Genomic DNA, 10,752 nt, shown 5'->3' with positions numbered 1-10,752 from the left:
AAAGTTACTGTACTAAAACATTGATTTTGCTATTTTTGTTTTTGTTTTTATCAACAGGTCAGTGATAAAAAGTGCCTTTACTGAAGTCTGTGTTACTTGGAACTGCTTTTAGGTCATTCTGCTCTTTTCAGACCTGCTTGTTGCCAATTAAACAAATGTTTGACCTGACGTGCAACTGAAAACAACACGCCTCTGCTGCTGCCTCATCTTAAACTGGCCGTAACATCAAAAAAAAACTGGGACAACAATCTGCTGCAAGAGGAACTAAACCAACATACAGAGAGCTGAATGTGCCGAATGCAGTAAAATCAATAACTGGAAGTGACTCGAATGCGATTAGTATTCAATCAACGGGTGTGATTGCATCAAATAACTTTTTATTAAAAGCAGTGAAGTGCTGTGTCAGCAGAAATACGTTATAAAACAGCCGGACCTGCCACCAACAAGAAGGGGTTAAAACCCCAAGCCGAAGGCCACAACTCCCAACTGGTGACCGATAACTTGCTGACGAGTTGTCTGTTTTAATGTTAACTAGCAGACAGCAGAACAGTTCTCCTGCAGCGTTTTATGAAGTAATTTCCTGCTTTTATGACCATTAAGAGGCGTTTTTATATTTAAAAAAAGAGCTATATTTTTGACTTTAATTCTGTTGACTGCTGCATTCTTTCCCCAAGAATCCTGATATTAAGCTGTTCTGAACCACGTTTCACTTTGACGATTTATTATGGCTTTAAACGTTACTCCAGTACGTGATACAAAATGGCTGACACTAGAAGTGTGCAGACAGTTTCAGAGAGGGACATGTTCACGTTCAGACCAGGAATGCAAGTTTGCACATCCACCAAAAAGCTGTCAGGTTGAAAATGGGCGAGTTATTGCATGCTTTGATTCCCTTAAGGTAAGGAATTTTAATGTCGAGCATTTCAATAGTGCAATTTCTAATTTTGTGCCACAAAACTCATTGGCCTGTCTTGTAAACTTTGGCGATTGTAACTTAGAAATGTGAATCCACATTAGAGTTTGACAATTTTTAACATATTGAGAATTTTATTTCATGGTGAAGTAAACACTTACTAATAGTAGAACACTTTCATGTCTTTAAGAGTGACAGTGGGGAAGGTTCAGATGATTTTTACGTCTTTGCCTTGGAGCAAATTTGAAAATAAAGATTTTACCCAGCACTCACCACTATTATTTTAAAACCCTCATGTACAGGCAGCACATGGTGGCCGAGTGGTTAGCACAGCTGCCTCACGGCGCTGAGGTCCCAGGTTCGATCCCGGCTCTGAGTCACGGTCCGTGTGGAGTTTGCACATTCTCCCCGTGTCTGCATGGGTTTCGCCCCCACAACCCAAAATTGTGCAGAGTAGGTGGATTGGCCACGCTAAATTGCCTTAATTGGAAAAAAATAATTGGGTAATCTAAATTTTAAACAAAAAAAAGCCTCCTGTATAATCCATTTTTATTAGTTAATCTTCAAATAATCCAGCCACTTTTATTTCCCTGTGAAAGCATGTTCTAAAATATTGTTTCTCTCTCTCTGAAAGCATGTTCTACTGTTTGCCCTTCAGAGCTCTATTCAGACTTATTCAGCAAACTATTCTCTTTACTTTCTTCCTCTTCAGTCTTTTCGCTGCCCCTTATCTTTAGTGACCATGTACAGCAAACCCCCCCCTCCCCACCCGCCCGCATTTCTGGGTTTTGCCCCATCTTGGCCTCTTCATAAAATTGACTTGGCCCCTCAAGTTTCGTTATTGCTTATAGCCTGTGTGCAGTCAGTCACATTTGAGGCGAGCTATTACCACCAAGGTCTTACTCCCACCCTCTTCTCTAAACCTTTGATGCCTTTTTTCCACCAAAACAACCATTTTTCTATTCCTGTTTTACATACATATGTGCACACACCCATACACTCCCATCACTCATTAAAGCAAGACAGCGCACATTTGCATTTCTGATGGATAACCAATTTATCAATCTCCAGATCTGTGTGCCATATAACAGCCTCCACTGTTGCTATTCAAATCTTGTCTAGATGGCAACGGCTTCTCTTCTCCAGAGCTAACCACTTCCTCAAACTGCTTCTGCCGTCTCCATATTTGCTTCCAATGCTCTGTAATTTCCTCTAGCCCTAAAACCCTCCAAGATCTCTGCGCTCCTCCAATTCTGACCTCTTGGAGCTTTTTTAATCTTGGGATTACAGCCACCCAAGCAGCTTGCCTTCTCCACTTTCCCACTTCCATCCCAGCCTCCTAATTTTTCCAGCCCTTCATCACTGAGCTATTTTTCCCCCAATCATCCCTATTGCCCTCTTCAAAGTGCCTCTTCCATAGGATATATCACGGTAGCTCACCACCACCTTTTCAAGGGCAATTAGGGATGGGTAACAAAGGCTGACCCAGCCAGTGAGACCCACTTCCTTTGAAAAAGAAAAAAAACTTAGCCCTCAGGTTGCACCCTAATTTGCGACCAATCCTAGCCCCCCCCCCCCCCAGTAAATGATTGTTAACTTTTAAACATTGTCTTTACGCTTCAATATTGCTGCGGACCACCCTTAACACAAAAAAAAAAACCACATTTGACCCATCCATTGTCTCATGATAGGTAAGTAAAAGTAAAGTCGCCATAGTCCCAGTTGACCATAGGCTGCTTTCCCGTTTGAGGGGAATAGCTGAATGGTGGTGATTTAACTTGAGGATCACCACACCTTAGGTGAGGGGCAAGGTTGAGAAGGCGGGGCTTCATAATAACCTCAGCCGGTTCGGGAATTGAACCCACGCTGTTGGCCTCGCTCTGCATCACAAACCAGCTGTACAGTCAACTGAGCTAAACTGGCCCCTGTTGTCTCGTATATTTCCTCTTTAAATGACCAGAATATGTTGGTTTCCCCATTCCATGACATCCTTCGTAATAGTGAGCATGCTGCTGTGTACTTTCTTCACTGCCTCAATCTTTTTGCAGCATCCAAATACTCCTATTCTCCTGTGGTTCTGCCCTTGTGTGGTTCTACTGTCCATCTGGATGCTTGCCTTTTCTTCCCCGTTTTATTGTCGCGGGAATCAACTGAAGATCTATCCGCACCCTCTTCCACCTTTTTTTCGCAATTCCGATGCTGTCCCTTAATGGTGACATTTGCTGGCATGGTCAGCATCCACATGCATGGTAATAACATCAAGCTGCACCTTCATACCTCTCAGCACTTCAGTGCTGTCAGAGTGCCCATCAAAGTCTTGGGGAAAGTTACAGGTTCCTTCGATTGAATGTCAGGGAAACCCAAACCGGTGTTTGCGATACAAAAGCAGAAAATGCAGCACTTTCTGTTTTTGTTTCAGATTTCCAGCATCTGCAGTATTTTGCTTTTATTGCCATTGTTTTCGATGCCCACCGCACATCTCCGTCTTTGATGCCAACTCTGTCTTCTTCCCTGGCCTTCCCTTTTTAATTTAACAAACCATTCCGCTTGATCCTGAGATGGACTTGAAATCGCATATTATCTCTGAAATTGCTTACTTCTACCTCTGCATATTTGTCTCTCTTTCCCCACCTTGTCTCTTCCCAGGCTGAAATCCCTCTAGGTTTTGTCACCTTTGGATTTGATATTCCAAAGCTCCCCCTACTGACTTTCCTTTTACCACACTCCAAAAACTCACAATTTATCCAAAATGTAGTAGTGTGTAACCTGGGCTGCATTACGCCTGTCGAAAATCAGTACTGCGGATGCTGGAAATCTAGAAACAAAACAATGGCAATACTCAGCCTCTGCGGGGAGAGAAGCAGTTAACCTCTCAGATGGATCACATTTCATCAGCACTGGGAAAAGTTAGAGTTGTAATAGTTTTTGAGCAAGGGATGGGTGGGACAAGGGAAAAGTAGAAATTATAGGGTAGAAGACAGTGGCGATTGAATGACAGGCGAGTTGGTCTTCAAGGGCCAGAGGGAATGGTGATGGGGCAAGAAAGAAACTAAATATATGCCGAGAGCAGATTCTGAATGATCAATGCACTATGTCCACTTGTCTATCCTTGCAGACTTGCACCACTTCAATGTCTGCCAATGCATTAACATTTAAAGTTGTCATAATCATTTTCCAATCTGACCATGTCCTCCACTTGTCAGACTTTGCCTCCCACATCCTTCAATCTTCTAGCTTCCATACCACTCTCCTTCTGTCCCACCTTTGGGGGCAGAGCTTTGAACGCCATCTTGTTTAGAACTCCCTCCCAAGATCTCTCTACTTTGCCTTCCTCCTTGTTCAGAAACTGTTCATGTTCTCACACTAGTTTCCCTAATTCCTAAACTTCCTGGTCCAACCCAAGATAATCCTGATGTTCCGTGAAGCATCTGAGATGTTCTGTACATCAAAGATGCTATATTTATTTTTATTGTCGTAGGAGTGTCAGCTATACCTGAAGTGCTTTCTATCTCATTTTGTGGTCTTTGAGAAGATGCCTCGACAATGTTTACATATTTAATTTGAGCACTGAATTGTTTGTGAAAACGTACCTGATCTGATAGCTACAGCAGAAAACCATTGAATAATGAAGGTGTAAATTTTGATCACATCAGCAACTGGCATTCAAAGCCACTTCTCTCATTTGGGTAACTTTAGATTAGAGAGTTGCTCACTAATCTGTGTTGGTACTGCATGCTGGCAGACTGCACTAATGGGGTGGAGAGGAGGGTGGGGGGGGGGGGGGGGGGGGGGGGTGATGGGTGGACTGACTGGGCCGGGGCTGCAAGCCGTTTTGGTTGGGGTGGGTGAGACGGGAAGGTGATGAGAAAATAATAACCTCATGCAGATTCTGGCCGGTCACAAAACAGTTTTAATAAGAATCATATGGACGCTGAAGCAATCAGAGGATTCTGCTCAGTTCAAGGAAGCATAACTTTTTGCTTTGATGGATACGTTGAGACTCACCAATAAGAGTGTGTGTTGCTAATGTTCTTTCACTACTGTAAAATCAAGTCTTTGGTGCCCCAGGATTGCAAAATAGCCAGCACTCTGTTAGAAAGTCTATGTCGTTGAACAGCCCCACAAAACAGACATTTGATTACTTATTTTCCTCATTATATGTATCTTCTTTTAATGATTGTGATTGAAATGCATTATTTTAAAGTGCTAAACTATCCATCTGCTGAACTGCCAAATGTTTCTCCAGATCAGTAAAACTACTAAAATTAATCCAGGGAAAGACCTTTCAGTGTAGCAATTACTTTCCATTTGCTCTTGATTCCCAACCCAGCTAATAAAAGATGTTTCACAAACTAGCTTGTTTTCAGTAATCTGTTTGCTGAAGTTATTAGAAGTCAGTTCATTGCTCATATTTATCTGAAAGGCGACCCACAGTAATTTAAAAACCTCACCTTTTATAATGCTAATTAGAAGATCACAAACTTGCCATTCAGCCCACTTTTCCATTCAGAAAGACCTTGCTCCCTGTCCTGTCCTTCCACAGCGTCCAAAGGTCCTGTAAGTAATTCCAGGGAAATTTCTTCCGTTACTTTACCCAAGAATCCATTCGCTATTTATGTGAAGAAATTTTCATTAGCTATTGAGTCATTTGGACCTGTGCTATTACAGTTATTGCTTAATTTGATTTTAACCATTAGAAATCTATACCTCTGCAAGGATGAAAAGGTCAAACTTTCCTATTTTTACTGGTGAATGGTTTTCTTACTGCCCTGGCCACAATTTCCTCCACAATTAGCACCATTAAAAATTGATTATCTGTTAGTTTACCCAGTTACTGTTTACCGGACCTTGCGTGCAAATGGCTGTCGTATTTGCCCAACTAACACTCCTTTTTCATGTCGGTGTGCTGCCCCTCAGTGACACCATTAGGAAACGGCATCTGTTTCTATGTGTATGCTAATGACATCCAATTCTATCTCACCGCCACCTCTCTCAATCCTGCCACTGTCTATGTTGTCACTGTTTATTCAGCATCTAATACTCGGTGAGCAGAAATTTAATTCAACTAATTGCTGGGATAATAATCTTTGTCACAAGTAGGCTTACATTAACACTGCAATGAAGTTACTGTGAAAATCCCCAAGTCGCCACACGTCGGCGCCTGTTCGGGTACACGGAGGGAGAATTCAGAATGTCCGATTCACCTAACTAGAAAGTCTTTTGGGACTTGTGGGAGGAAACCGGAAAACCCAGAGGAAACCCACGCAGACACAGGGAGAACGTGCAGACTCCGCACAGACAGTGACCCAACTGGGAATTGAACCTGGAGCTTGGCGCTGTGAAGCAGCAGTGCTAGCCACTGTGCTGACACAGACCAAAGCCATTTTCTATCCTCTGTAAACTTGAGATCATCTATCCCTGTCCTATCTCAGACCAAATCCTGTTCACCTATCACCCCTTTGTTCACTGAGCTGCAGTGGTTCCTGGTTAAGCAATGCATTGACTTTAAAATTCTCCTGGTTTTCAGATCCCTCCATGGCCTCACCCCGTCCCACGATTTCTGCACTTCTCCAATTCTGACTTCTTGCATTTCCTCAATTTCAATCACTCCGCTATTGGCAGCCACGTCTTCAGCTAGTAAGGCTCCAAACTCTGGAATTTACTCCCTAAATCTCTCTGCCACCTCTCTGTCCTGCTTTTTGGTCGGTTGTCCTGATGTCCCCTTGTGTGCCTTGGTGTCTACGTTTTTCTGACTCCCGGAAAGTGCTTTGGGATGTTTTACAAATGTTAAGGGTACTATGTAAGTGTAAGTTGTTGAATTCAAAGTATATAATAGTGTACAGAATGCTTTCTGTGACGTGTTCAGCTACTATATGGATATAAGTTCCTTTATTCCCCCTCTTAAAGCTTTTTCTTTCTTTTGATACTATGATCTGTCTTCTGGGGCTTTTATGCACAGCTTCCAGGACTTGAATGGTTGTCTTGTGACTCAATGCCCACAACTGGACGCTTTACCAAAGTGTGATTTGATGAACACACACTCAGTGAGAAATGTCAGGAATGAAGAATAGAATACGTTTCCAGCTCTTGCACTCAGTACCAGCACGAACCAGTCCCCAGCCAATAAATTGCACCCAGTTGCAGAGTGAATCTCAATGATTGTCTTAAATGTGAACATATGTGACATTTTTTACAATTATTGCCCTTATTTAAACTAGCAGTTTCATTTTACTATGGTGAACTCGGGAAGCTGGTGCTATGGGGTAGGAACTACATTCATATTGAAATGATTTGCTTCCTTGGGACCCCTGCACCTTCTCATCAGTGAGGAGGAGACTTAACTCATTGCTGTTTGTCCAGGACTTTGCAGTGTGCAAATTGGCTGCTGCATTTCCTGCGTTGGGGATTGCATGTCAGAAGTACATCATTGATTTTAAAGTGCTTCAGGGTATTCTGGGGGTGTGAAAAGGTGCTCTATGAATGCAAGTTTATCTGCTCTGGTCTCTTGAGTTCAGCTCTGCTCCCAGAGGTGAAAGAGCCACCATAAACCGACTGTCATTGAGGGCATGTTTGAAATTGGAGCAGCTTTTGTACAAAACGCTTTCAGGCGTTTTCTATTTCTGTTTTAAGTTGGCTGACTGCTCCAAGTGGGCTGTTGCACAAAGATTGTCATTGGGTTGATTTTAACTTCTGTTTACTGAAATGTGATCCAACATTCGCTGACATGCTTTCGAGATGAAACTATTTTATTAGCCAGTTTAAACAAGGTACTGAGGTGACTGATCTATCCAGCCCAGAAAACAGGAGATAAGAATGTCTGGAGAGCTAAGCCCCGAAGGGTAAATACTAAAGTCATTTCATAATGTTTTTGACAGAGTTTTAAATGTTACTCACAAAGCAAACATGGTTCTTTGCATGCCTGTCAAAACTCTCCTAATCTCGTTTTGGGTCCCGAAATGTATGAGTAAGGGTTGAAAATGTAATGGGAAAGATTTGTCCCCGTCTTATTTTCTACCGTCTGCTTCTGCAATGTAAATCAAAGGTATAGTAATGTCGAAAATAGAACTAAATCTAACCATTTTACTTTCAATATTAGAATATTGAAAATGGTGCAGTCAGCACCAACAGCAACTTGCATTTGTATGGAGCCTTCAACTTGGTAAAATGTCCCATATGGCATTTCACATGAGCAGTATCAAATGGATTTTGACACCCACCGTACCACATAAGGAGATGTTAGGTCAGATGACCAAAGATGTGGTCAGAAGTAGGCTTCAAGGATGTCTGGAAGGAGTGGTAGGGAAGCTGATTATGGAGGAGGATAAGAAAATCCATTTGACGCATGTTAATCTATCTAAAGATTCTGACCCATTTCCTCCCCTCTCCCCAAACTTAATTTCAGTGGCCAACTGTATCACGTAAGATTTCAGCTTTAGACCTTGCACTAGTCTTCCTAGAAATCTATCTTTTATGGCAGATTTTCAGGCATAAAGTGACTCTGTATCCCCATGTCATAATCTTACTATTTCAGTTAAAGGAATATTCTACATGAAATACTCAGCAGGTCAGCCAGCATTTGTGAAGAGAGAAACCGAGTTGGCCAATTCAACAAACTTTCATTAAAAACATTAATATTCTGGGTTGATATTTTCGGTCAGCAGATAACATCAAGCGCACCTGTAAAAGATTACTTTTCAGTTCGATTCCCGGCATGGGTCACTGTCTGTGCGGAGTCTGCACGTTCTCCCCCTGTATGCTTGGGTTTCCTCTGGGCACTTCGGTTTCCTCCCACATGTCCTGAAAGACTTGCTGTTGGGTAATTTGGACATTCTGAATTCTTCCTCTGTGTACCCGAACAGGCACCGGAATGTGGCGACTAGGGAATTTTCACAGTAATTTAATTGTGGTGTCAATGTAAGCCTACTTGTGACTAATAAAGATTATTATTATATCTGATCTCCCCCAATTCTAACCTCTTGACCATCCCAATTTTGATGACCCTACCATCGGTGGCTGTGCCTTCCAACTGCCTAGGCTCTAAGCTCTGAAACTATCTGTCAACCTTTCCAGTTCTTTTTAAGATGTTTCTTAAAACCTTCCTCTTTGATCAGATTTTTGGTCATCTGCTGTTATGTCACCGTATGTGGCTTGGGGTCAAATTTTGTTTGAGGACGCCCCAATGAAGCACCTGGAGACATTTTACTACATTAAAGTTTCCATATGAATGCAGCTTGTTAGAGACTTGAAATAAAATCCATTTTCGTTTTTGTCCAATGTGTGCAGGAGGGTTTCCTGACACAGTATGTAGATAGGCCAACGAGAGGTGAGGCCATATTGGATTTGGTACTGGGTAATGAACCAGGACAGATTTGGAAGTAGGTGAGCACTTTGGTGATAGTGACCACAATTCGATTACGTTTACTTTAGTGATGGAAAGGGATAGGTATATACCGCAGGGCAAGAGTTATATCTAGGGGAAAGGCAATTATGATGCGATGAGGCATGACTTAGGATGCATCGGATGGAGGAAAACTGCAGGGGATGGGCACAATGGAAATGTGGAGCTTGTTCAAGGAACAGCTACTGCGTGTCCTTGATAAGTATGTACCTGTCAGGCAGGGAGGAAGTGGTCGAGCAAGGGAACCGTGGTTTACTAAAGCAGTCGAAATACTTGTCAAGAGGAAGGAGGAGGCTTATGTAAAGATGAGACATGAAGGTTCAGTTAGGACACTCGAGAGTTACAAGTTAGCTGGGAAGAACCTAAAGAGAGAGCTAAGAAGAGCCAAGAGGGGACATGAGAAGTCTTTGGCAGGTAGGATCAAGGATAACCCTAAAGCTTTCTATAGATATGTCGAATAAACAAATGACTAGGGTAAGAGTAGGGCCAGTCAAGGACAGTAGTGGGAAGTTGTGCTTGGAGTCTGAGGAAACAGGAGAGGTGCTAAATGAATATTTTTCGTCAGTATTCACACAGGAAAAAGACAATGTTGTTGAGGAGAATACTGAGATTCAGGCTACTAGACTAGAAGGGCTTGAGGTTCATAAGGAGGAGGTGTTAGCAATTCTGGAATGTGTGAAAATAGATAAGTCCCCTGGGCCGGATGGGATTTATCCTAGGATTCTCTGGGAAGCTAGGGAGGAGATTGCTGAGCCTTTGGCTTTGATCTTTAAGTCAGATTTGTCTACAGGAATAGTGCCAGAAGACTGGAGGATAGCAAATGTCCCCTTGTTTAAGAAGGGGAGTAGAGACAACCCCGGTAACAATAGACCAGTGAGCCTTACTTCTGTTGTGGGCAAAATCTTGGAAAGGTTTATAAGAAATAGGATGTATAATCATCTGGAAAGGGATAGACAACACGGTTTTGTGAAGGGTAGGTCGTGCCTCACAAAGCTTATTGAGTTCTTTGAGAAGGTGACCAAACAGGTGGATGAGGGTAAAGCAGTTGATGTGGTGTATATGGATTTCAGTAAAGCGTTTGATAAGGTTCACCACGGTAGACTACTGCAGAAAATACTGGGGCATGGGATTCAGGGTGATTTAGCAGTTTGGATCAGAAATTGGCTAGCTGGAAGAGACAAAGGGTGGTGGTTGATGAGAAATGTTCAGACTGGAGTCCAGTTACTAGTGGTGTACCACAAGGATCTGTTTTGGGGCCACTGCTGTTTGTCATTTTTATAAATGACCTGGAGGAGGGCGTAGAAGGATGGGTGAGTAAATTTGCAGATGACACTAATGTCGGTGGAGTTGTGGACAGTGCGGAAGGATGTTACAAGTTACAGAGGGACATAGATAAGCTGCAGCGCTGGGCTGAGAGGTGGCAAATGGAGTTTAATGCAGA

At 42.6% G+C, this 10,752-nt stretch overlaps 1 protein-coding gene across 7 annotated transcripts in view; it reads left to right on the top strand.

Moving 5' to 3' along the window:
- The window catches only part of mbnl2 (muscleblind-like splicing regulator 2), a 120,016-nt gene that overhangs the window by 34,911 nt on the left and 74,353 nt on the right, over positions 1-10,752 (top strand). For all 7 annotated transcript variants that reach the window (XM_072476109.1, XM_072476110.1, XM_072476108.1 and 4 more), the window contains one exon: positions 58-898. In XM_072476109.1, the coding sequence (XP_072332210.1) occupies positions 725-898 (174 nt within the window). In that variant the 5' untranslated portion in view covers positions 58-724. The remainder of the gene's footprint in view (positions 1-57; positions 899-10,752) is intronic.

The sequence above is a fragment of the Scyliorhinus torazame genome, chromosome 15 (genome assembly GCF_047496885.1).
Source record: "Scyliorhinus torazame isolate Kashiwa2021f chromosome 15, sScyTor2.1, whole genome shotgun sequence".
Taxonomy (NCBI): Eukaryota; Metazoa; Chordata; class Chondrichthyes; order Carcharhiniformes; family Scyliorhinidae; genus Scyliorhinus; species Scyliorhinus torazame.
The sequence above is the reverse complement of the archived record's forward strand: the minus strand, read 5'-3'. Positions and strand labels throughout refer to the sequence as shown.